This window comes from Littorina saxatilis, linkage group LG2, assembly GCF_037325665.1.
Source record: "Littorina saxatilis isolate snail1 linkage group LG2, US_GU_Lsax_2.0, whole genome shotgun sequence".
Taxonomy (NCBI): domain Eukaryota; kingdom Metazoa; phylum Mollusca; class Gastropoda; order Littorinimorpha; family Littorinidae; genus Littorina; species Littorina saxatilis.
Genome location: NC_090246.1, coordinates 53,182,790 through 53,209,461, shown reverse-complemented (window position 1 = coordinate 53,209,461; position 26,672 = coordinate 53,182,790). Strand labels below are relative to the sequence as shown.

Here is a 26,672-nt window from a genome sequence, read left to right as displayed (position 1 = left end):
CGATTTTAAAACATGTTGGGTCACGCATGGTCTAATCTTACATGGTCCAATCTTACATGGTCCAACCTTACATGGTCCGACCTTACATGGTCCAATCTTACATGGTCCAATCTTACATGGTCCAATCTTACATGGTCCAACCTTACATGGTCCAATCTTACATGGTCCAATCTTACATGGTCCAACCTTACATGGTCCAATCTTACATGGTCCAACCTTACATGGTCCAACCTTGCATGGTCCAACCTTACATGGTCCAACCTTACATGGTCCAACCTTACATGGTCCAACCTTACATGGTCCAATATTACATGGTCCAATATTACATGGTCCAACCTTACATGGTCCAACCTTACATGGTCCAATCTTACATGGTCCAACCTTACATGGTCCAACCTTACATGGTCCAATCTTACATGGTCCAACCTTACATGGTCCAATCTTACATGGTCCAACCCTACATGGTCCAATCTTACATGGTCCAATATTACATGGTCCAATATTACATGGTCCAACCTTACATGGTCCAACCTTACATGGTCCAACCTTACATGATCCAATCTTACATGGTCCAATCTTACATGGTCCAATCTTACATGGTCCAATAATATATATATGGACCATGTAAGATTGGACCATGTAAGGTTGGACCATGTAAGGTTGCACCATGTAAGGTTGGACCATGTAAGGTTGGACCATGTAAGGTTGGACCATGTAAGATTGGACCATGCGTGACCCAACATGTTTTAAAATCGTCACCACGAGTTTTCGTCACACTCAACAATGGGACATTGCTTAAAGCCTGATAACAAACATCACTATGTTTCTTGGCTCGCTCACTTTTTCTGTTCACTCATCCAAAAGACTTTGCCATTTTTTTTGACAAAATCATCAGGCTCAAACAGGCGATGCAAAAGTCCCACGCTTTGAAGTAAGTTACTTCAAAGTGTGGGAAGATCCCCCCACACTTTGAAGTAAAAACTGAGTTTACTTCAAAGTGTGGGAAGATCCCCCCACACTTTGAAGTAAAAAATGGGTTTACTTCAAAGTGTGGGGCACATCCCCACACTTTGAAGTAATTTACTTCAAAGTGTGGGATTACTTCAAAGTGTGGTGCAACAGTCGTGCCGCGTCTGCTATCCAGTTCGCGGTAGGATTAGAAAATATATATATATATATATATACCAAACCGATGTCAAATACGAGCTGATTTGGTGAAATAAAGCACATTTCTACTTGCGAAACCCATCGAACAGCCATTAGGCTAAGCGAGAGAGTTCTCGTGATTGTTTTAATTAAAAAACTCATTCATAAAAACTAGAGACTAGGTTTCTGGTCAAAACGAATGATTAATCTGCTGTATCATTCGCTTGTCGGAAAGACAATCGGCCTACGCGCATCTCTCAAATATGACCTTCTCTTGTCTACTGTCTCGGAAGATTTATTCTACTCCCAAATAGCACTTCTTTGCACATCTTATGACTCCTTCGTCCTCTAGAATCCCGTACCCACACCAAATACGAGCTGATTTGGTGAAATAAAGCACATTTCTACTTGCAAAACCCATCGAACAGCCATTTCCGGTGCTCGATCGCGGACATTTTCAGCTTTGAAGGCTATTTACGGGCAAATATCAATCGCTCCCTGACTTTTTATGCATCGAGAAACAAATTTAGTCATCGCTGAATCAGTAGCTTACCTTAAATCCCGACATAAATCAAACAATACCTAGAAAACAGACAAAACTTGCCTTCACACGTGTCATGAGCGGCCTTCGGCTTCTGTTCGGCCTTTGACCGGTTATCCCCCGTGACCTAGGATGTTCTCAATCGGTGAGTGTTTAAATGAAAGGGTGTTTGTACTGTGTGTAAAAGCCTGACCGTATCTGTGATGGTTTACGGGAGGCTTACTGTGCCTTTTACATTGACTGGGAATCGAGATGAGGGTGTGGCGTATGTGTGTGTGTGTGTATGTATATGTATGTGTGCGTGTGTGCGTATAGAACGATTCCGAGAAAACTACTGGACCGACCTTCATGAAACTTGACATGAGAGTTTCTGGGTATGATATCCCCAGACATATTTGTCTTTTTTTCGATAAATATCTTTGATGACGTCATATCCGGCTTTTAGTGAAAGTTGAGGCCGCACTGTCACGCCCTCATTTTTCAACCAAATTGTTTGAAATTTTGGTCAAGCAATCTTTGACAAAGTCCGGACTATGGGATTGAATTTCAGCTTGGAAGCTTAAAAATTAGTTAATTAGTTTGCTTCTTAAACTTGTCATTAAAATCGATCTTTTGCAAACATATTTCAAATTGATTGCATCGTATTCTTCATCAAATTCTGAATCTAAAAATATATACATGTCATGTTTACTCTTAAAATGTTATCACAATTAACGAAAATAGTTAATTAGTACTACGATTAAAATTTTAGAAATCGATCCAAAAATTATTTTATCTTATTCTTTATTATTTACTGATTCCAAAAACATATAGATAGAATATTTTGTATTCAAAACAAGCTCAGAAAGTTATAAAAATACAGAAAAGCGCGCTTTCCTGCTTACCGCACTACGCTATTGTGCTATTCTGACTTGTCAATTTCACTTCGTGTCGCACGGGAAAAGTGGGCGATTTTCTTGCCGCGGGGATTGACATAGCTGTTATGTCTTGGTGAAAAAAATGCAGTGCGTTAAGTTTCATTCTGTGAGTTCGACAGCTTGACTAAATGTCCTAATTTCGCCTTGCGCAACTTGTTTTCTGTTACGATTCCACTTCAGGGGATTAAAGTAACTTTAAGGCAATCAATCTTCTAGTAATTGCAAGCGGCAAAGTTCGGTTTTGAGCTCATACCACAAGAAAAATGAACTTGTCCTTTAGTGAGAAAATTACACACTCCTACTAGCCGAGCAAGTATGTGTGTGTATGTGTGTGTGTGTGTGTGTATGTGTGTGTGCAGTGTGTGTGTGTGTGTGTGTGTTCGTTTTTGTGTGTGAGTGTGTGTGTGTGTGTGTGTTCGTTTTTGTGTGTGAGTATATATGTGAGTGTGTGTGTGCGTGTGTGTGTGTGTGAGTATATATGTGTGTGTGTGTATGTGTGTGTGTGTGTGTGTGTGCTTGTGCGTGCGTGCACGCGCCCGCGTGTGTGTGTGTGTGTGTGTGCGTGCATGTGTCCGTGTCAGTATTCGTGTGCGCGTGTGTGTTTTAAAGGGCATACGAAGCCTTCTCATGGCAATTTTGGCGACGTAGCAACAAGAATCTGACTCCCCTGTGTACGTTTCCTAGCAACATCCCATGGGAGCGCAGTGAAACCGATGCAGAGCCTAGAGGAACTTCGGACTGCTTTGAGCTCGCCATCAACCTGACCGACACCTGCGATCCAACTGTGGACTTTCCACAGGGACAATTTTTTTCCCCAGAAATGCCACCGCTCGAGTCCACTGTAGCACCCTTCACCCTACCACCCACATTCGAACCCCCAGAGACAGGCCAGCCAAGCAGACGCAAAAGGTCACCAGAGGTCGTCGATCCCAAGGTCAACCCAATGTCAAGGTCAGAAAGCGAGTTCAAGGACAGAGCAAAGCGAGCGGTTGTTGAGGGCTGTGGCAGCAGGAAGGTGGTGGTGAGGTCTAAGCCCTGCGGTCAGCGTCTGCCCTTCGTGTGTGTGAAACCAGCAGTGGAAAAGCAGGATACTTCGCTCTATCCCGGTAGGTGATTGCAATATGGACAGAAGGTGTTTTGACAGATTAGTGAATGAATGCTTTTATTGTTATTTTTTGTTATTTTTGTTATTTTTTATTGGGGGGCGTTCAATACTTGTTAATGGTATTAAGTGCGCGTTCGTTGGTATTCATGGAATCTGCTCCTTCTGCAACTCTTACAACTTTTAGGAGAATGGCCGTGTTCCCCCCCCCCCCCTTCCCCACTGCAAATTAAGGCGGTCATACCCCGTTCTTTTTCTTTTTTTTATTCTTTTTTTTTTGGGGGGGGGAGGTCCGTGCTTTAATAACCAGACGATATACCGAACCCTTTCGTAACTATTTGTAATTGTTCTTGTACGTCCACACGAAAAGGAAAAGGCGCTAGCAGGTCTGCACATAATTGAACCTGGGAGATAGGACAAATCCCCACCCTTAAACCCACCAGGCGCAGCCGGGATTCGAACCCCGAACCTTCAAGTTTGAAGGCCGACGTTTTTACCACTAAGCCATTGCGCCCGTCGCATTTACAGAATGACTTGCAGTCTTTGCTTTCTGTTGATGTGGACACGCATGTGCATTGTCATTATATAGCAGTGATAATGTGTGTTTTTTTCTCTGTCGATATTTTTAATTTACCTCACATATACATCATTTCTGTATTTGACTCAAATGTAGGGGTAGGAATAGAAAACAAAGTTTTATCATGGCCTTACTCGGAAAAAAAAGAACCTCCAAAAATCTAGTAATCTATTGTCGCATTATTTTCCAGTGGAACAGATCTGCAGGCCGGATGAGATCGGAAATTACGACTTTGCTTTCTCTAGCTGCATCAGCTTCGACAGGGAAAGCGTCAACTACTACACAGCAGCGTCCAGATGCGAGGCCAAAGACGAAGAACTGGGGAGGCCTCGAACGTTGTACAGGCCTTTCATGAAGGCCCCTTCATCCTTCCTGGATGGCCTCATTGTTGAAGCCCTTCGCAAAACCTTCGGTAAGGCTTTTATATACTTGCCAGGGCTCCCTACGAACGCTCCTGCTACAGAGGGTTCCGGGATCCCCTCAATTGAGTTTTAGAGGGTCCAAAGATACCTTGTTAAATGGAACACACAAACAAAAATAACCCCCCCTACACACACACACACACACACACAAACACAAACACACTCCTACAAGACTTCGTTGACGACTAGAAGCTAAAAACAGTACGCACGATAACGGAAATTTAGTGCGTCCCGGGACCCGCTCTTGTAAAGGTTAGTGCGTCCCGGGACCCCCCATACATGAATTTATAATACGTATTTTCGGCTTTTAGTGCTTGTTGGACGCAGGAACGCCTAGTTTTGGGAGCCCTGCTTGTCACGCGGCTATCACTGGTGACTGTAGAGTATTGTTTGGAATTGTCACGGTGTACACTAAAGAAAATATTCTTAATGGGCATTGAGGTACCAGATAAAGAGGAGAATTGCAAAGCAAAAGCCATGCAACTTTGTTCACGTAGTTATCGTTCACTCTACCTTTATCTCACCTACCTTACCTCGCCTTACCCTACCTCACCTTACCTTACCCAACCTTAATTTACCTTAACTTAAGACTCTGTGGTTGAACAATGTTTCTTACCTGACATCACCTCGGTTGATGAGGGTTTTTACTTTACCTTGAGGCTGTCCTTCACTAATCCCGCAGTCGGCTTCGCGGAGTCTTTTTGCCGAAAATTCAACGCCAAAGCTTCATGCAGCCAGCATCGTAAAGTTAACTTCGCGAAGTCTTTTTTGATATCAAAACTTCAGTCCCAAAGCTTCATACAGCCAGCATCGTAAAGTACATGTAGACTTCGCTAAGTCTTTTTTTGTCGAAAATTCAGTCCCAAAGCTTTGTGAAGCCAGTTTTGTAAAGTAGATTTTGCGAAATTTTCAAGTCATTTGAACACAACAGTCTTGAAACAGAACTGTGTGTTTGTTTTAAAATTTGGTGTGCATTTGCTTCAATGTATGTGGAGAAAAAAGTATACGATCCCCCCAAAATTGCTTTTAGATTGACTTAGTGAACAAGAGGCGAAGCCTTCAAGGCTCACGTAAGAAATAGACAAACAGTAACACAAACTCAATCACTCCGTCACACATACACACACACACACACACACACACACACACACACACACACACACACACACACCCAGACTCAGACACAGACACAGACACAGACACACACAAACACACAGACACACACACCAGAGACTATAGAGTATACTGTATAGTCTCTGCACACACACACACACACACACACACACACACACACACACACACACACACACACACACATACACACACACACACAGTAAGCATTGGTGACACTGTGCAAGAAAGCGAGACACTAGATCTAGATATGTCTGTCTGCATGTAGCCTGCTTACAGGGACACGACTAAGAGTAATACCTAATATTCTGGACTCGCAACGAAATATACAAACAAATGACAATGAACAACGTTTCGACCTAATGGTCGACTCTTCAACAGGTTAGAAAAAAAATGAAAACAACAATACAAATATCAAAACGACTTATCAGAGAAGACGATGTCCTCCAAGCGCAAAAGAAGGGGGAAGGGAGATAAATCAAAAAGAAAAATGAGCAATGAAAAATGAAACCAAAACGAAACAAATCAGAATAATAACGCTTGAAGGGCCTGAAGTTGAAAGAGAGAGAGAGAGAGAGAGAGAGAGAGAGAGAGAGAGAGAGAGAGAGAGAGAGAGAGAGACAGAGACACAGACAGAGAGAGACAGAGACACAGACAGAACGAACGAACGAACGAACTTGGCGAACGAACCAACTTTATTTTTCGAGGGGGAGTAGATACAGCAAAGATTTTTTTTTCATCCAGCCCTCGCCCAAGAGGGAATTAACTAAGCAGTGCATAATATTAAAGCAGAAGAAGCAAAACAAAAACATAACAAGTCGCGTAAGGCGAAAATACAATATTTAGTCAAGTAGCTGTGGAACTCACAGAATGAAACTGAACGCAATGCCATTTTTCAGCAAGACCGTATACTCGTAGCATCGTCAGTCCACCGCTCATGGCAAAGGCAGTGAAATTGACAAGAAGAGCGGGGTAGTAGTTGCGCTAAGAAGGATAGCACGCTTTTCTGTACCTCTCTTTGTTTTAACTTTCTGAGCGTGTTTTTAATCCAAACATATCATATCTATATGTTTTTGGAATCAGGAACCGACAAGGAATAAGATGAAAGTGTTTTTAAATTGATTTTGACAATTTAATTTTGATAATAATTTTTATATATTTAATTTTCAGAGCTTGTTTTTAATCCTAATATAACATATTTATATGTTTTTGGAATCAGCAAATGATGGAGAATAAGATAAACGTAAATTTGGATCGTTTTATTAATTTTTTATTTTTTTTTTACAATTTTCAGATTTTTAATGACCAAAGTCATTAATTAATTTTTAAGCCACCAAGCTGAAATGCAATACCGAAGTCCGGGCTTCGTCGAAGATTACTTGACCAAAATTTCAACCAATTTGGTTGAAAAATGAGGGCGTGACAGTGCCGCCTCAACTTTCACGAAAAGCCGGATATGACGTCATCAAAGACATTTATCACAAAAATGAAAAAAATCTTCGGGGATTTCATACCCAGGAACTCTCATGTCAAATTTCATAAAGATCGGTCCAGTAGTTTAGTCTGAATCGCTCTACACACACACACACACACACACAGACAGACACACACACACACACACACACACACACACACACACACACACACACACACACACACACACACACACACACACACACACACACACACGCACGCACATACACCACGACCCTCGTTTCGATTCCCCCTCGATGTTAAAATATTTAGTCAAAACTTGACTAAATATAAAAAGAAAAAAAAAGTTCATAGCATACATGCCAACATGGAGAGAGAGAGAGAGAGAGAGAGAGAGAGAGAGAGAGAGAGAGAGAGAGAGAGAGAGAGAGAGAGAGAGAGAGAGAGAGAGAGAGAGAGAGAGAGTCAACAATACCTGCGACACGACTGCCAACTAGTCTCGGCCCGCTCAAAGTAACAATGACCGAGACTTTCAGTAATTCCTTCGCGTGACGTCTAACCCTCTTACGCCATAATGTGACGTCTTCAAATGACGAAATGTTAAAGTTTCTACCACAGACATACACACGCACGCACATACGTGCGTGTGACGTCTTCAAATGACGAAATGTTAAAGTTTCTATCACACACGCACGCACAGACAGACAAAAGTTAGCATCGCATAGGCTACACTTACGTGAGCCAAAAATGATAAATGAAAATAAACAAAGCGATTAATCGAAACATGTTACTACTACATGGATGTCAAGCTAATTTAAAAACTATTCATCAGAATGATTTGAACTTTTGCAGAAATGTTTAAGACATGCTCATGATTGTTTTGTTCCACGGGCTAAGAGTTAAGACTGTTGAATTTGTGGGTACAAAATGTCTGAAAACTTGAACATTTTAATTGAGGCTTTGCCGTACTGTAGGTAGCGAGGGTGGAGACTTTCCGCCCCACTCCATGGCCTGGGTTGAACGTAGCGTGAAGGTGGAGAATGATTGCGTGGCTCTGATCATGGACCCCAACTTCATCACTACGGTGTCCTGGGACTGTGCTGCTGAGCTGCCCTTCTACATCTGTGAGCACGTCACCACTCCAACTGGTTAGTGCTGTCACATCCTAGCTTGTACTGCTTTTGGCTTTTCTTTGTATGCTATAATTAGATTGATTGATTGATTGATTGGTTGATTTAATGATGGATTGGTGGATGGATGGATGGATGGATTGGTTGGTTGGTTGGTTGGTTGGTTGATTGATTGATTGTTTGATGGATTGATTGACTGATTGATTGATTGATTGATTGATTGATGTTATTTATTGATTTATTTGTCAATGAGATAACCGTTTCCGTTCATCTACCTTGTTTGTTTTTTCCCTTTTGTTTTTGTCGTACTATGTTTTTATATTTAGTCAAGTTTTGACTAAATATTTTAACATCGAGGGGGAATCGAAACGAGGGTCGTGGTGTATGTGTGTGTGTGTGTGTGTGTGCGTGCGTGCGTGCGTGCGTGTAGAGCGATTCAGACCAAACTACTGGGCCGATCTTTATGAAATTTTACATGAGAGTTCCTGGGATTGATATCCCCGAACGTTTTTCTCCTTTTTTAGATAAATGTCTTTGATGACGTCATATCCGGCTTTTCGTGAAAGTTGAGGCGGCACTGTCACGCTCTCATTTTTTAACCAAATTGGTTGAAATTTTGGTCAAGTAGTCTTCGACGAAGCCCGGACTTCGGTATTGCATTTCAGCGTGATGGCTTAAAAATTAATTAATGACTTTGGTCATTAAAAATCTGAAAATTGTAAAAAAAAATAAAAAATTATAAAACGATCCAAATTTACGTTTATCTTATTCTCCATTATTTTCTGATTCCAAAAACATATAAATATGTTATATTTGAATTAAAAACAAGCTCTGAAAATTAAAAATATAAAAATTATTATCAAAATTAAATTTTCGAAATCAATTTAAAAACACTTTCATCTTATTCCTTGTCGGTTCCTGATTCCAAAAACATATAGATATGATATGTTTGGATTAAAAACACGCTCAGAAAGTTAAAACGAAGAGAGGTATAGAAAAGCGTGCTATCCTTCTCAGCGCAACTACTAAACCGCTCTTCTTGTCAATTTCACTGCCTGAACGGTGGACTGACGATGCTATGAGTATACGGTCTTGCTGAAAAATTGCATTGCGTTCAGTTTCATTCTGTGAGTTCGACAGCTACTTGACTAAATATTGTATTTTCGCCTTACGCGACTTGTTTTTCTCTTTCTAAGCGTCTTTTAATTACATCTCTGAAAAGTAATAGAGTAAGAAAAGAATAAACCGCAAAATATGTCTTTTTGTGTGTACATTTGATCATTCTTGTGATCATTTGATTGCGTTGTCTGAACTCATCTTTAGGCCGACATAAGCTCTAACATTTCTAAATGTACCCTACACGTAAAACAACCCAATTTCAGACATGTCAACACTGGAGGTGAACATCACAGGCGAACAGGGCATCGAGATCAGAAAAATTCCACGAAGTAAAGACATTGAAGCTTTCATCCCTTACAGCGTCACATCCGACGGACCAAGTGATGACTTTTCTGAAGTGTCCCCCATCGTTTCCTGCGTCTACGATTCCCCGCTGGTGCCAAAAATGCAAACGATGACGTTAGTTCGAGGGGGGGTACCCATAGCTGGTCGACAGAAGAGGCAGGAAAGTGACTCTGTGTTTGAACCACAAATTAATATCCCCCTTGAATTTGGTTCGCCGAAAGAGAATTCTGAAGGGGGCGCAGACTATTTGGTGGCAGATTATTACTGGTGTGAGGTCAACAATTTGAACACTGGACAAGTTCATCGCTCGGGGCGCGTCTTCGTTAGAGTAAAAGGTGAGAGGTCTTTTTAAATTTAGTCAAGTTATGACTAAATGTTTTTACATTGAAATTGAGACGAGGGTCGTCGTGTATGAATGCATGTGTGTATGTATGTATGTTTGTGGGTGCGTGTGTATGTGTAGAGCGTTTCTGAGGAAACTACTGGACCGATTTTTATGAAACTTCACATGATATATTGTGGGTATGATATCCCCAGATCCGTGGTTCTTTATTACGATAAATATATTTGATGACGTCATTTCTGGCTTTTTGTGAAAGTTTAGGCGTCACTGTCACGCCTTTATTTTTTAAGCAAATTGATTGACATTTTGGTCAAGCAATCTTCGACGAAGACCGGACTTGGTATTGCATTTCAGCTTGGAGGCTTACAAATTAATCAATGAGTTTGGGCAGTAAACATCTGACAATTGTAATTAACATTATTTTTATAAAACGATCCAAAAATGATTTTATCTTATTCTTCATCATTTTCTGATTCCCAACACAGATATATGCAGTGGAGGAAGGGCCCCTAACATGGACCACTTTTTGTTTATTGCTGATAACTAGCTTGTTTTCTTGCGAAGAAGTTTCATTTTGTGGTTGGTAGTCCTTCTCTCTTAGTTTAACCGTTAGGCCTAATTAGAGTGAAATAGCTTTGATAGACATTCAGCAAAAATTAAATACAGAAAAAATCACAAATGGTCCATATTAGGAGCCTGGGCGCCCAATATGGACCAGTGAAGCGGCCTTCACGAATCACTGTAAAAAGCCCCCTATACTTCAAAATAACATGATACAACTTAGTGTGCAAGTCAGACAAATTCAAATATGCTTTAGATTTAGCTGTTTCGGGTTGATGAGAGCATTATTTGAAGCACACCAGGAAACTGAAGAAGCTTATCAAAAACAGAGTGAAAATAAGTGAAATTATCAACTTCCACAAAAAAAAGACTATTTGTAATATTTTTTTGATATCTCGAGGGCTACTTAAAGGTTATTTTCAGCAAGCTTCTTAATGAATTAATCAAAATTGCCTCTAGCTTTTATTTTCTTCGATCTGTTGAAGGTGGTCCATATTAGGGGACTCACACATACTTTGAGGTTTTGCTATTATTTTTTGTTTGCAGTAGAAACCCAGGGTACACACTGCAAAAATGTCACACATACGGTCTTAGCTGTCATATATAGCCATTTTTGTGTGATAAAAGCTTTGGCTGTGGACAGAAACGAGTCCGTTTTAGGCGGCAAATTTAGAGTGAACGCTGCCAAAAGTCAAAAAAAGCGAAAAAGCCTAACGGTTTTGAGGTTTGTGTTTCTGCAACTGTTTTGACATGTGCAACTTATCCAGAGAGGGTGAATAAAGCGAATGAAATTGTTTTGAGCGCTCTAGCGCCGTTAGTTTGTCAGAACAGGAGGTGGTCCATATTAGGAGCCGGTCCATATTAGGAGCCCTTCCCCTATTTTTCGTTTTTGTTTCTTCTGTGTATAACACCTACCTATGCTTACAGAGATTGAGATGTACACAGCGAGTATCGCAGCGAGCCCAACCTTCACGTCTCCCTCAAATTTGGTTCTCTACTCGCTCACTGGAGAGGACGATGAATTCCAGATCGACGACCAGATGAATGGGGCTATGGAGAGAAGCGCCTTCCAGCACCGCATCCTGCGAATTCGGCCTAAAGTGCGCCCCAGAGGAAGGTGAGTATTGCGTGAGAGAGAGAGAGAGAGAGAGAGAGAGAGAGAGTGTGTGTGTGTGTGTGTGTGTGTGTGCGTGGGCGTGTGTGAGTGTATGTTTGTTTGTGTGTGTGTGTGTGTGTGTGTGTTTGTGTGTGTGTGTGTGTATGTGTATGTCTCGATAACAGCTAAACCCAACACTGATCAACATGTGTACATTTAAACCTCACTGTGCCTTGCAGAAGTCTTGCAGAACCTCACTCACGTTCCTTCTTTCTCTCTTTATTTTCATTTCAACAGTCAGAGAATGATCATGGATTTTTACATTTTCAACAAAACGACTGCACAGAGCAAGTTCGAGCCTAGTAGCACCTTCATGCTCAAGGCGCAGGATTCTCTCGCAGACCACTTGAGGAGAACAGTCAACTCGACAAATTTCAACTTTGACATTGCCTCTCTACGGCTTAGAAGTATTGGTAAGCCATGACTGTATTTCGAAGTAAATTTAAAGATGTTTGGAGTGAGGGTTTGGGAGGTGATCGGAGAAGAGAGATTACGCGGCGAAGCTGGAACCGTGCTTATGAGTTATGGAAGAAATTGTACATAGGCTACTGTTTTTTAAAGGAGTCCTTTTTTCAGAGAGAGAGAGAGAGAGAGAGAGAGAGAGAGAGAGAGTTTGCGCGTGCGTGCGTGCGTGCGCGCGTGCGTGCAGGCGTGCGTGCATGCGTGTGCGCGCGCGTGTGTGTGTGTGTGTGAGTGTGTGTGTGTGTGTGTGTGTGTCCGTCTTTCTGTCTGTCTCTGTGTCTTTCCGGTCTGTGTCCTTTTCGAGTGTGGTCCCAAGAGATTGTTTGTCTATGTATTGCTGTGTCTGTTAGAGTCAGACTTTGTCTGTCCGTATCTGCGCTCGTGCTATCTGCATGTTGTTATGTATGCATGACGTTGAGCAAACTGATGATGAATACTTGTACTTTTTTGTTTAGCAGATTGCTATCCTAATACCACATCGAACGCTCGTTCTTATACCAGAGGGTTATACAATATTTACCTGTATTCTGTTGCAGATATCTGTCCCAATACTAGCGTGTACGATCCAATATCGAAGAAGACTTATGAAATTCCTGACACTGAGCTGGGGAGGGTCTACACCAGTCCCGGCACCTGTGGAGCAAGTAAGTGATAACCAATTATGTTTGTTTTTGTATGTTTGTTTTCATATTGGGATAGATACCTGATTTTTTCGCGTATAATTTGCGCTAAACGTTTTTGAATATTTGTGTTATTGTCGTTTGTCTGTGACGCATAACTGCACAACCATCTTCGTTTCCAGTTGTTTTCGACATCTTTTTCTCTCATCTCTGCCCATTGTTGTGCCTTCTCATTTCTCGTTAATGAAGTATATTTACAACCCGTGCCGTTAGATTACACTAGAACAACAGTTTATAAGCTCCCCCCCCCCTCTCTCTCTCTCTCTGTCTCTCTCTCTCTCTCTCTCTGTCTCTCCCTCCCTCCCTCCCTCCCTCCTTCCTTCCTTTTTTCTCTCCCTTCTTCTATCTCTCCCTCTAGATTTTTCTCTCTCTCCCTCCCTCTTTTGCTCTCTCGGTCTCTTTCTGTGTGTGTATGTGTGTGTGTGTGTGTGTGTGTGTGTGTGTGTGTGTGTGTGTGTGTGTGTGTGTGTGTGTTCCATAAAGTGTGTATAAACAGTATTACTGTACTATCTTCAACTTTTCCCCTTTATTTCTCTTCAGACAATGAACCCTACGTCAAACTGAGATGCAAAGGAGATAAACTGTACGGTGCCTATTGGTCTGGTTTCCAACCTAACGAGGGGTGTAACTTCACGGATGCAGTCACATCCCCTTCTACAGAAACACTGAGGAACATCTCCGTGGTACGTTGTATACGTCTTACCCGGTCTTCGTTTAGCTTACTTTGCTGTGTCAGAATGAGTGCACACCCAAATCTTCAAATGCAGAACAATATATCGATGTTATCGTGGACTTTTGGCGTAACTCAATTCTTGGCGATTTTGATGTTTTTGAGCTTTAGACTAAGTAAATCATTCTTTATTAAAAATATTAACTTAAATACGATTGACAATGCAAGATTTAATAATCTTTTATCTTTCTATTCATACCAGGAACGAATACATGTATAAACACTGTTTCATAATAAAAATAATCAGTTTTGTCCTTCTCCTGAAAAGATGTTTAAAACGAGTTACACCAAAATTCCACGACGACGTCAAAATGTGCATATTGGCAATTGTTAGGCATCACTCCTGGCGAACAAAAACAAAAAAAATTCCAGACGAGACTAAGGTGCCATCATAGAGCCATGTAAAAATGACATCGCTTTTTCTTTATTTTGGTCCCACAATGCAAACCAACCTGAATTCAGATATTGTAGATTTGGCTAGTTTGTAGTCTGAGGCATGTGAAATATTGCACTCAAAGCGATCACATTAAGCCCTCACAATCACTTGCATGTGGGTTAAGTCAGCTTGAAAAGCAGGTTCAGCATGTTACAACTATCCTAAGTTTTGAATTTATTCAGCGAATAATCAATCTAAATTAAGCTTACTACTTGCGAGACAAAAACTATCTTCAAAATGATCTTTCATCAGTCTGTCCGTGTCTTTCAGTCTGAGATCAGTAACGTGACGCTTGGTGACGTGGTGCAAAACACCCGAGAAGCCATGGATGAGATCGACACGTTTGCTGCGGTGGACATCGTGTACTTCGCTGACATTCTGCAGCAGGCTGCCGACCTGGACAACATCAGTATTGAGGTCTGTCTTTCTGCAAGGGTTTTTTCTTCTTCTCTGTGTCTAACTTTGTCTTATGTTAAGAGGTGTGTTAACGCCTTAGCAGCAGACTGTCTTTATGATCTGCACATAATTTACTTGCTTGCACTTTTCAATGCTTCTTTCTGTGTCTGTTTGATAGCTGCTTTATTTGTTTTTAAGAATCAATATTATAATGGTAATATTTTGCTCAATCTTAGCTTGCTGCAACAAAGTTATGTCATTTAAGGAGCGAGAGTTTATTGCCAAAATGAAATCCATTATTCAGTTACGCTAACATGGATTAGATTATATTTGTCAGAAAGAAAGCGGTATGTGTGACGGCTGCCGCTTTCGTACGCGATATTTTTAGATTTCTACAAACTTACATACTAGAAAATGTCTTTTAACATTAATACTTGTGTATGTGTGTGCCACTGAATTTCTTGACCAGCTTTTACTAACAAAAATGTACATTTGAAAGGCTTTACATTGACATGACAGTACCTGTATAAGACGTTTTCTGTTTAGATTTAAATGTATAACCACACTTAATATAAGCATAGCTTGTTGTGTGGTCCCGAGGTTATCTTTTGCATCATATGTCACCCTATGTTATCGAGATAAAATTACATTTAAACCTAATACTTTACATGTAGGTTTAGATAAGGCGCAGACAAATTTCCGTTGTAAAGTATTCACTTGAATGGACAATAAAGTGTAAATGTTATTGTTATTGTTGATGCGGTTCTTGTGCGATGCGATGTTTCAGACAGGACAAGAGATCCTGGAACTTGTGGACAGCGTAACGACAGTGAACGACAGCGTCCTGAACGACTCCAACCGTCTGGGCAACGCTACAAACAGGTAGCTGTGTACAAAACAAACGTGCACCTTTTGCTTTGATCGTTCCCTCTCGTTTCAGTTTTGGTTTGCTTCTGTTCTGCTTTTGCATTTTTTTCCCGTGCTTTGCCTTTTCTGTATAACTTGCAAGCTTATTACAGGATAGACGTCCTGTCATGGATCACAAATATCCCGTTTTAGGAAAATTCAATGATTTATGAAGCACCTCTTAAGATCAATACACATGGTTGCTAATTTTTCGATTAATTCCTGATTTCTGGTTTGGGGAAAGATGGAAAAATTGATTTCACGAGTGACTCAGTCATAGCTCCATGTTTTAAAACTTCTAGCTGTATTTGTAGAACTCCTAGGAATTTCAGGTAGAGAATTAAGCGTAATAGAGCCCTAGCACGCGTACCGTACTCCGCGAATACACAATAAAACGTTATTTTTGTGTGTGCACAGAATCATCAAAGCCATAGACGAACTAGGAGACAAGATCCAGCTTGACGATGACACCGGTAGGGTTCGTCTCGTGTCCAACACCACCGCCGTGGAGGTCTGGAACCTCAGCAAGGTCAAGGATGACGTCATCATTGGTCTGGAACTCCGGCTGGACGGCGGCGAGCCTGTGCCGGTGCTAGAGTCTAAAGACCTATTCTCCCTCTTTGAGAACGGCAGCCCCACCTACACGGAGACTGATGCCGCAATTTTTCTGAGCGCAGAGTTCGTTCGCATGATCATAAATGGTGAGTGTTTATTTTTGTTTTGTATTAATAACTTTGATGGCAAACATAGGATTGGCAAGTACTGTACAGACCTTTTTGAGAACGGCAGCCAAACGTACAGGGAACAGATGCTCAACTTGTACTGTTCGTCAGGGGAGTTTGATCGCATGGTCCAGAATGGTGATTGTTTGCTTGTTTGGTGTAAAGTTTGGTATATAGAAAGTCGAGTACTGTGCATGCTGAATTGTTGTCTTTTGAGGACTGGAGAAAATGGCGTGTGCTCTACTTTTTATTCGCGTACACCAGTAGAACTACACTTTTAATTAGTCTAGGTTGCTGTTGCTGTTGTTGTTGTTGTTGTTATTGTTGTGTTTCTAATCTTGCAAGCTCTGATATGCATGTTTACCACATACGAACTGACACTACAGTTTGGCGGTTGCAAAACAAAATGTAGCACCCTTTTTAATCTTAACTCAAACAAACATACTCACCTGTACTATCATTCCCCATTTGCAGACAACCCGGGAAAAGATGTCCGCCTGTCGATGAACCTGTTTGCCGAGACCGCTCTCTTCAAGCTGGGGCGTCTGGAAGCCCGAGACAACATCAGCAGGAGCACCGCACTCAACAGCAAGGTCATCTCCGCCAAGGTCACGGTGGACGGTGTCCCTGTCACTGACCTGGCCAGCAAGATGGTCACCACTGTCAACTTGCCTTTCGTGGTGAGCGGGGAATTCGGTGTGCTGCGATGTTATTTAAATACAAGTCTCTTGATGGATTGAAAGTTTGAGAAGGCTTGTTTCCCGCTGCTTCAAAACAATGTACGTGCTATGTTTTTCGTTTTCACACAATGGACTGTGCTATACCACAGGAGCGTGTATCCAATCGCCAGTGTAACTCCGGAGTAAATATTTCGTACGAAATTCTTACTTCGAGTACACTTTTCGTTCAAGAAAAGAACTCCCCAAGGCACGAAAAAATTACTCCCTCCACGAAATTTTTACTCCCCATTTTTTTTTACTTCCAGTAAAAATCTCGTACGCAAAAATGGGATGCGGGCGAAGGGATAATGCCAATAAGTGATCTCGCGCACACGAATGTCGCCCGTCCCTCCTTCCACCCCTTCCACCACCAAGAACTAACAGGGGACAAGGGAGTAAAAATATCGTACACCTGGCATGGGAAGTTAAATTGCTCGTGTTGAGGTGAAGTAATTTATTCGTTATTTATTCGTCAGGGGAGTAACATTTTTGTACGAAATGTTTACTCGGAACTCACCTGTCTTGGGGAGTAATTTTCTCTTGCAATGGGGGAGTGCTTTTTTCGTAAAGGGAGTAACTTTTTCGTACGAAATTTTTACTCCGGAGTAAAAATCTCGTGGGAGTAATTTTCTCGTGTTACACCGGTCGATCATAACTTCCTCCTTATTCCCCACAGTCTTCTTACTACTACTATTCAATATTCACTTATTCTTGCAATATCACAAAAGCGCGCTGCCAACACGACTTACCGCCACGTTTTTTTCCCAAGCAAGTGCCGAAAATGAGGCTGTATGAACGGAAACATCATGCAGATGAACGGAAACATCCGGTGTATGAACGGAATCAGTTGACACACCGTGGAAGGGAAATAATATGTCACAATTTCATGTGAAGAATAGCTTTCTGGACTCTTTTAACAGAAACGTCCGGTGGAGACACGTGCACAGAACAGCACGTGCGTGTTCTGGGATTTCTCCGGGGCCGGAGGTCAGGGGGCGTGGTCTGACGAAGGCTGTCACTACGATAGAACGCTGGAAGGTCGTGACGTCTGTGTCTGTGATCATCTCACCAACTTTGCTGTGCTCTTGGTTGGTGCTGCTCGTTCTCTGCCTGTGTCTGTGTGTGTGTATGTGTGTGTGTGTGTGTGTCTGTCTGTGTGTGTGTGTCTGTCTGTCTGTCTCTGTGTGTGTGTGTGTGTGTGTGTGTTTATGTGTGTCACAGTGTGTGCGTGTCTGTTTGTGTGTGTATGTGTATGTGTGTGTGTGTGTATGTGTGTGCGTGCGTGTGTGTGTCTGTGTGTATGTCTGTCTGTGTGGGTGTGGGTATATGTGTGTGTGTTGGTGCGTGCGTGCGGATATATGTCTTTGTGTCTGTGTGTCTTTGTGTCTGTGTGTGTGTGTTCTTGCGTCCCACCCCATCCATCATTTTTATCTCAGTCTCTGAATTTTGGCAACGTCTTGAATTGGTCTGTTTTCAGGATCTGTACGGCCAGTCGGCGCTTGACCAAGAACACCAGCTGGCCTTGAGTCTGCTGACCATTATCGGCCTGTCCTTGTCCATTGCTGGCCTGACCATCACCGTGCTCTCCTTCCTCCTCATCAAGTCAGTCAACACATTTTCCGCAACAGTTTGCAGGATTTAAGTTCTTCGCCATATTAGCCGAATAATCAGCAATTCTCCTGAAATAAAGACAAAGCTGCAGAAAAAAACACCGTATTGGAGGAGATAAAAAGTCAATGCTACCATCAATTTGCCAACCTCAGCAAACATGTAAGTTATTGTCACACCATAGGTCTGGCATCTGTGCTTTCAAAAGAATAAAACCCACGAACATGAGCGTTGGTATACACATCTCTTATTAAAATGTTAATTATATAGCACAAAAACGCACGTATGATTCATTGATTGAATAGCACAGTGTTTAAACCAAACCTCTGATAAAATTATCATCATCATCGACTTTTGAGGATGAAAGTCGCTTGTTCTGTTCAATGCTTGTTAATTCTCTCAGGTGCCAGGAGAAGGGCTCCGAATAACTCTCACTTACACCTAGTACACATGTATGCATTTAAAGCGCTTATTAACTGTGATTATCATATCATCAAACCTCTGATACTTCTTTCCTCACAGAAAGTTACGTAAAGGAAAGCCTCAGCAGACCTTGTTCAACATGGCGCTGGCCATGCTGGCTTCCTGGATCGTGTTTCTGGCGGGCTTTACGCGCGTGGAGAGTCACGCGGGTTGCATAGCGGTGGCGGCGATGCTGCATTACTTCATCCTGGCGTCCTTCATGTGGATGCTGATGGAGGGCATCCTGCAGTACCTGCTCTTCGTCAAGGTCCTGGGCAACAGCTTCGAGAACTACATGCTCAAGACAGCCATTCCTGCCTGGGGTTAGTCGGTCCGTTACTTTCCAACGAAATCCGCGTATGCTGCCTGGATGGCGGGGTAAAAACGGTCATACACGTACAAATCCACTCGTGCAAAAATATGAGTGAACGTGGGAGTTTTAGCCCTTGAACGAAGAAGAAGAAGAAGAAGAAGAAGAAGAAGAAAAAGAAGAAGAAGAAGAAAAGAAAAAAGAAGAAGAAGTTTTGTTACAAGTTTTGAATCTATAGTAGATATATCTTCAGGGCTGGATCTAAGGAAGGTTGGGGGTGGGGTGTCCTTGGTTCCGGAACCCACCCTTACCCGGAAAATGTACCAGTTTGTTTGTTTTGTTTTTATCAAGGAGAGCCCGAAATACCCCTTTCAAATGGTACATCTCACCAGCATCATCAGCCCCTGCTTCGCGTGGAAGCCCTTCTCTCTCGTACACTAGGTCCAGTAGCTCTAACGTGTCAGGTCTCGTGCAGGAAGTTTCAAAAGACATTTGTTCATTCTTTCCAAACTGTGAATGCGAGTATGAGTGAATGACTCGGTGAGCTTATTGCGTAGAACGTGGTCGAACATGACCGAAGGACAATTCAAATAAGTTTACGCTGTTTTTGATAATTTTTGTTTGACTTCAATCAATCAATCAATATGAGGCTCATATCGCGCGTATTCCGTGGGTACAGTTCTAAGCGCAGGGAATTTTTTATTTTTTTATTTTTTTTTATTTTTATTGTATGCAATTTATATCGCGCACATATTCAAGGCGCAGGGATTTATTTATGCCGTGTGAGATGGAATTTTTTTTACACAATACATCACGCATTCACATCGGCCAGCAGATCGCAGCCATTTCGGCGCGTATCCTACTTTTCACGGCCTATCATTCCAAGTCACACGGGTATTTTGGTGGACATTTTTATCTATGACTTCGGCTTTAGCTGTTGGGTTTGGGGCTTAATCTGATGTAATGTGCCTTTGTTAGGGTTAATGACATGTTTTACGTAGTCACTGTACATTATTTTCAGGTTTACCGCTGATTCCGGTGATTGTTGTCCTGGCAATCGACGTGGACCTGTATCGAGGCGGTGACCAGTAGTAAGTACTCTTCTTCGCGGTGATCTGGACATAATTATAGGTCTACTGCTTCCAGTGTTTGTAATGATTCTCCTTTTATTTTTTAAATGTGCTAGTTATTTCTCGACGTGTTTTATTTTCTAGATTGATCACGCCTTGATCCAGGGTGTATCAAGTATCAGCTGTCTTCTCACTCACGTTTTAATGCTTTATTATATGTGACCCTCCACCACGAAATGAGTCGCATGTCACCTTTGCATGATTTTCATATTTTTACATTTTCCTAAAGAGTGTTTTATGCTCTATCCAGTGGTGAAAACCGTTTTAGAAAAGAGCGAAAACTGTTTGAGTTATAAGCCTGTGACTAAGGTGACCCTCACACTGTTACCAGACACTCCCCGGACTTATATTAAGCCTAGCGCAGAACCGCGCGAGGTGACATGCGACTCATTTCGTGGTGGAGGGTCACATATTGACAAGTGAAATTTATGTTTTTAAACTTTCATCGCCTTCAGTTTCTTCACCGTGCCATATCATTCTCCTGGAAGCTATGATGATGTTTCACGAAAAAGTAATTTTGCAATTATAATAGCTACACTATGTGAACCCTTTAACTTTATCAGCCATTATCCTTCATGTTTGTGCCTTTGTCTTATAATTATTTAATCTCTCCAAAATCATTTTAGTTGCTGGATGTCGCTGACGCCGTTCTACTACGCCTTTCTGGCGCCTGTGTGTCTGGTGATGTTGTCGAACATCATCGTGTACGTCATGGTGGTCGTCAACATCTGTCGCCGTAACAACATCGCCAGCAGCGGCACCAACAAGAGAGCCGTTGGCATACGCGCCTCTGTTGCCTGCTTTATTGTGCTGGGTAAGTTAGAGATGGGGACTTTTTTATTTATTTTTTAATAATTTTTCTGATATTTTACAATATATATATATATACATGGACATCACATAAAACAACCACATGGTTTACAATTATGGAATACAAATTGGTTTCACCCATGCAAATACACACGCAGACATACCTCGGGGGTGAGGGGGTTAAGGAGAGGGCGGGGGTGAAGGTAGATGGTGGGGGCGGTGGTCACACTGTAATAATTATATACTGGCAATATCTGATTTCAAAGCATACATAGGGTACTATAAATATAAAAATATCTATCTTTACACTGGCTAATAGGAGTATAGAACAACAAATTGTTATATCTTTGTAAAACATCAATGAAAAAAGTGTTTATATATTTTTGAGAAGATTATAGGATGTTCAGAAGTATACTGCCTGAGCTAGAGCATTTTAGGAATGTGTGTAGACTTCATCAGACAATGACAGACATTGTGTCATTGAACCTCTTTGGGATTCCATGACCCTAGCTTTCGGTTTTTATCAAATTTAACGAGTTAGATCAATGATTCTTGTATGAATGCATCCTCTTCGTCTCTCTTGATCAGTGATAAATACTGCATTTCTTTACTTTAATAAAAATGGACATGTCTGTCTACATGTTTCATTCTTCGCAACATAATTCTTTTCTTCTCCCAAGTTTCCTACTATCTTGAAATACTCACTTTCTTGGCAACTTCTTCGTCAGTTGATCATAAACTCACGATTTTTACTCTCTCTCTCTCTCATTGGTTCAGGGCTGAGCTGGGTGTTCGCCTTCTTCGCCATCGAAGACGCGCGCGTGGTGTTCCAGTACCTGTTCACCATCACCACCTCCCTGCAGGGCTTCCTCGTCTTCCTCGTCTTCACCGCTCGCGACCCCAACGTCAGGGCCTTCTGGCAGGGCGTCTGCTGCAGGACGAGCAAGTCCGACAAGTCCTCCACCTCCAACAAGACCAAGGGCAGCTACGAAGAACATCGACGTCATCGCCCAGTTCACTATAACCTCTCTGGTGGCTCTGACGAGGTGGCCCTCAGTCGCTCTCACCATCAGCAGCACAGCTACAGCCGGAGAACGTCCCCCACGCACCTCTCGCCTACCAATTCCAACTCCAGCTATGGGAACGGTTCTGGGTACGGTAACGCGTTCCAAAACGGTGCTTACCATTAACAAAATGGGATCGAATACGAAAGCAGAACTTCCCCTGTCAAGGCATGATAATAGTGCCTTACACCGGCGTTCAGAGGAGATAAATTTAAAATACCTGCAGGGCTGTTCCAAATATTTATATTTCTTCGCAGACTTGCCGAAATGGACATAAAAGTTTCGGCAATTTACAGATGTTTTCCGCAGTCTTTGGTGTCGTCCTTTCCCCAAAGAAATTTTGTGTGGCATTCTGCCGAAATTAGGGCAGCGTTTTCGGCGATTTGAAATCACTGTTAGCGTTTCAGCATTTTGCCGACTAAATGACTTCCCGGTACCGTTATAGTGTTCATTGTTTTGTTCGTTACATTGTTCAATTTTGAAGACTGGGAGAAGACGGTTGTATAATGTCCTTAGTGGAAGAGAACGCGTTAACTCAGAATTTGAAATGATTTATGCTGTAAATACCCACCCCAGCTGCTTTGATAAACTTTGTAATAAAATACAACTCACAGTGTTTGCTCGGCAAAATTATATATACATGAAATACTGGGTTAAATTGTGGTAATTTTTGTATTGTAACAGTTTGCTATTAACCATGGCTGCTTTGTGAAACTATGCAAGTTTTAGTAAAACTTAGATCAATTCGTTACTGTATGATAATGCAAACCGTTACTGGTGGTTTTTAAAATTCTATTTTGCAATAAAGTTGTATTGAAGTCACGAACATGTTGAAGTGCGTTGTTAAAATGATCTCCTGTAAAAATGATACAGATAAATAGGCACACACGCATGCACACACCAACACACCGACGTATTAATAACTCATTTTTCGAGTGCCAAAACTTATATTAACTTAATATGTTATCCCCGTATAAACATATTGCTTCTTGATGCCGACAATGACGAATATTTGCAGAAGACGGAAGAATAGGCTAAGCTTGGTAAAGTTGGGTTAGGGTGGATAATTTGCATTCTTTCCACAAGCTCTACTGAGTGCCGTGCACATTTGCCTCCCCTGCCCAACCCCAAACTCGCTCTCTCTGTCATGTCTCACACCCGCACGTACGCACGCACGTGACACACACGCTCATACACACACACACACTCACGCATGCAAGCAACATCACCACAAAAATCTGCTGCACTCGAATATGCTACAAAAATGTTGCTTTACGGAATCGTTTGCAATTGAAAATGGCACTAAGACAGAATTAAATGCTCTTAGCGAAATGGCGAGGTCATTTGGAGGACAGATTGAATTAAATATGTGAGTAAGGAGACGTTTATAAACACGTTAGTTGAGAAAATAGATCGCTTGTCGCTTTAATTTTGAGTGTCATCCGTGCTTAGCAATGAATCAAGTCTTCCGAAAACACATTGACAGAATGATTGCAATTTCTTCCTCGTTCTTCAACTTTTTTTTTTTAATATGTGAACAGACAGAGATTGATTTCTGTTGCTTATTGTTTTTTGCTTTAGGAAGCCCGTTTTAACCCGATTACGTGAAAGTCCTTCAGATGCTATCATCTTTTGCAAAACAGTAGCAATAATGAAACTGTTACAAGGTAGTGCGCATGAATGAGAGTTGAGAAAACGTGATCAATTTGTTTTTTTCTGACACAGACATTGGCATCAGTTTCCGGAGAAGAACAACGTGTCTCAGTTTAGGCTGAAAAATGTGTGGTCCTTGCACTGAGTTTTAGCGCATTGGGTTGTGTGCTTTGCTACTGAAAATGAGTGCTGGGGTGGCACAAGGTCAATACAATTCAAGTGCTACTTCGGCTTCTTCTGAACGGCAAAACAACAAACTCGTTCAATAAATCTGAAAAAAAAAGAAAAAAAGAAGAAGATAAAATACCTTCAAACAACAAAGACATGAATCTTGATAACAAGCACACACACACACACAAAACGCCCACCCATCCATCCCAAACAACAACAAAAAACAACAACAAAAACAAGAAATACGGTGCACTCTTGTCAGATGGCCAGTGCTCTCATGCAAAAATAATATCCCATTTTACAAAAGCCCTCCTTTTCATGCCAAGCCGACCCACCTCCACACCATCCAGTCTCCATCCCTACAGCCGCTGCACTTATCCACGTGGAAACAATTCAAAGATGGATCCGAAGCTCCTTCTTATTTGTCATGCTAAATCGCTTTGATTCGGAGCCCGAGGTGGATAGAACCCACTATTAATGCCAAAAACGAAAGACTTCATGATTTTTCTCTCTATGGCTAAAAGGCTGAAAACGAGTGTTTCTTTCTTGGGTGATTCTTGTCTTTGTTCTTGATAATGATTGCCTTGCAAGACATTTCCTTGTGATGAGAAATGGAGAGAGGATGTAGATTTTGTGGAAGCTAGGGTAAGTTTTTGACGTAAACACAGAGACAGGCCAGGACACACGGTCGCATACACATACAGACACAGCTGAACACAGGCACAGCCTAGACAAACTCACAGGCATACATGCACACAGAGAGACACAGACACACGGACACACAATAACACACAATAACACACACACATACACACACACACAACCACACACACACACACACATACACGCAGACAAACACAATCACACAAGCACGCACCCACACACACACAACCTCACATACACATACACACACACACACACACATGATGAGTAAACACACACACACACACACACACACACACACACACACATGATGAGTAAAAATGGAGAAACGAGCTAGCTAGCAGGGAATATAAAATATAAGCGTGCACGTGAGAGAGAGATAGAGTGTGTTCGTGTGTGTGTGAGAGAGATGAGAGAGAATGTATGTGTGTGTCAGTGTGTGCGTCTGTGTGTGTGTGTGTGAGTGTGTGTGTGTGTGTGCGCGCGTGTGTATGTGTGTGTATGTGTGTGTGTGTGTATGCGCGCGCGCGCGCGTGTGTGTGTGTGTGTGGGGTGGTTGGGTAGGTGTCAGAGATGGAGAGAGCGAGAGAGAGATAGATAGAGAGAGAGAGAGAGAGAGAGAGAGAGAGAGAGAGAGAGAGAGAGAGAGAGAGAGAGAGAGAGAGAGAGAGAGAGACTGATAGGACTGAAAGAGCATCTCACACACAGTCAGACCTGAGACTCTTACATAACAGGACAGAAAGACAGAGGGAAAAGACGACAAAGGTTATGAAAGCTGTTAAAATCCCACACAGTCCCATGCAGTTACTGGTACCGTGCCAGCCTGTTACTGAATCATCTGCCCCCTGCGTTCCACGGGCCGTCCGACCCTGTACGGGCTTACAGCCATAATCGACTGCGTGATTTTCAATGCTTCATTATTGGCCTCGCAAGTGAATGGACTTGCAATTACCTGCTAAACATGTCCGCCATCCAGGAAACATATGGATTTTTGCGTTCCTTCTGGTAGCCAGCTTACACGCAACTACCCAAGTTTTCTTCTGGCGCAATTGTGACAATGAAGGATTTTTGTCGGGTGACCTTTTGTACCTTTCGGTCCCATTAATGTTAACTGGAAGAAAAAATCACGACGGACGTAGGAATAACGAATGGTTTGCATTATCTACCAGAAGCGTGTTGAAAATGTCAGTTAACTGTGCACCACACGCAGCCGGAATGAGAATGTCGTTTTTCTAAAGGTAATATAGAATTGTACTATTATGTACATGGTGCCTTTAGGTCTGTTAAATTAATAGAGTGCTAAACAAAACACTGAAGCATTGGTCTGACGAACTAAATACTTTAACTTTGACATTTCTAAGATACTACTTGAGGTTGCTTAGTGCGTCAGAGGATGTGCTAGGTCTCGAATACGTTGACTATTCTTAAGTGAGGTAAGCCCTATATGTACATTCTTACACGCTCACTGACAACATGTCCTTGGCTTGTTTTTGCCGGCTATAAAATCTTGGGTTGCTTTAGGAGCATGTACTCAATGAATACGTTCTTGTCTTCATTACTGTGTGAAAGTGAAACAAAACAAAATAAAAGAGTTAACAGCCTATAGGAGTATTTCTTTTAAGATACGCGTGCTCACGGGGGAGAGAGAGAGAGAGAGAGAGAGAGAGAGAGAGAGAGAGAGAGAGAGAGAGAGAGACAGACAGACAGAGAGAGACAGAGACAGAGAGAGAGAGACAGAGAGAGACAGAGAGAGAGAGAGACACAGAGAGAGAGACAGAGAGAGACAGAGAGAGAGAGAGACAGAGAGAATTGAATTGAATTGAACT

General features: G+C 41.9%; 2 protein-coding genes across 4 annotated transcripts in view; both read left to right on the top strand.

The window, feature by feature from the left end:
- LOC138959234 (adhesion G-protein coupled receptor G4-like) overlaps positions 1 to 23,185 on the top strand; it is a 49,802-nt gene extending 26,617 nt beyond the window's left edge. For all 3 annotated transcript variants that reach the window (XM_070330630.1, XM_070330632.1, XM_070330631.1), the window contains 18 exons: positions 3,289 to 3,710; positions 4,474 to 4,695; positions 8,245 to 8,418; positions 9,783 to 10,199; positions 11,696 to 11,885; positions 12,162 to 12,337; positions 12,923 to 13,030; positions 13,607 to 13,749; positions 14,503 to 14,649; positions 15,416 to 15,510; positions 15,952 to 16,235; positions 16,731 to 16,936; positions 17,896 to 18,063; positions 18,453 to 18,577; positions 19,106 to 19,368; positions 20,377 to 20,446; positions 21,112 to 21,299; positions 22,073 to 23,185. In XM_070330630.1, the coding sequence (XP_070186731.1) occupies positions 3,289 to 3,710; positions 4,474 to 4,695; positions 8,245 to 8,418; positions 9,783 to 10,199; positions 11,696 to 11,885; positions 12,162 to 12,337; positions 12,923 to 13,030; positions 13,607 to 13,749; positions 14,503 to 14,649; positions 15,416 to 15,510; positions 15,952 to 16,235; positions 16,731 to 16,936; positions 17,896 to 18,063; positions 18,453 to 18,577; positions 19,106 to 19,368; positions 20,377 to 20,446; positions 21,112 to 21,299; positions 22,073 to 22,485 (3,811 nt within the window). In that variant the 3' untranslated portion in view covers positions 22,486 to 23,185. The remainder of the gene's footprint in view (positions 1 to 3,288; positions 3,711 to 4,473; positions 4,696 to 8,244; positions 8,419 to 9,782; positions 10,200 to 11,695; positions 11,886 to 12,161; positions 12,338 to 12,922; positions 13,031 to 13,606; positions 13,750 to 14,502; positions 14,650 to 15,415; positions 15,511 to 15,951; positions 16,236 to 16,730; positions 16,937 to 17,895; positions 18,064 to 18,452; positions 18,578 to 19,105; positions 19,369 to 20,376; positions 20,447 to 21,111; positions 21,300 to 22,072) is intronic.
- The window catches only part of LOC138959231 (Golgi-specific brefeldin A-resistance guanine nucleotide exchange factor 1-like), a 273,649-nt gene that overhangs the window by 102,457 nt on the left and 144,520 nt on the right, over positions 1 to 26,672 (top strand). The window lies entirely within an intron of this gene.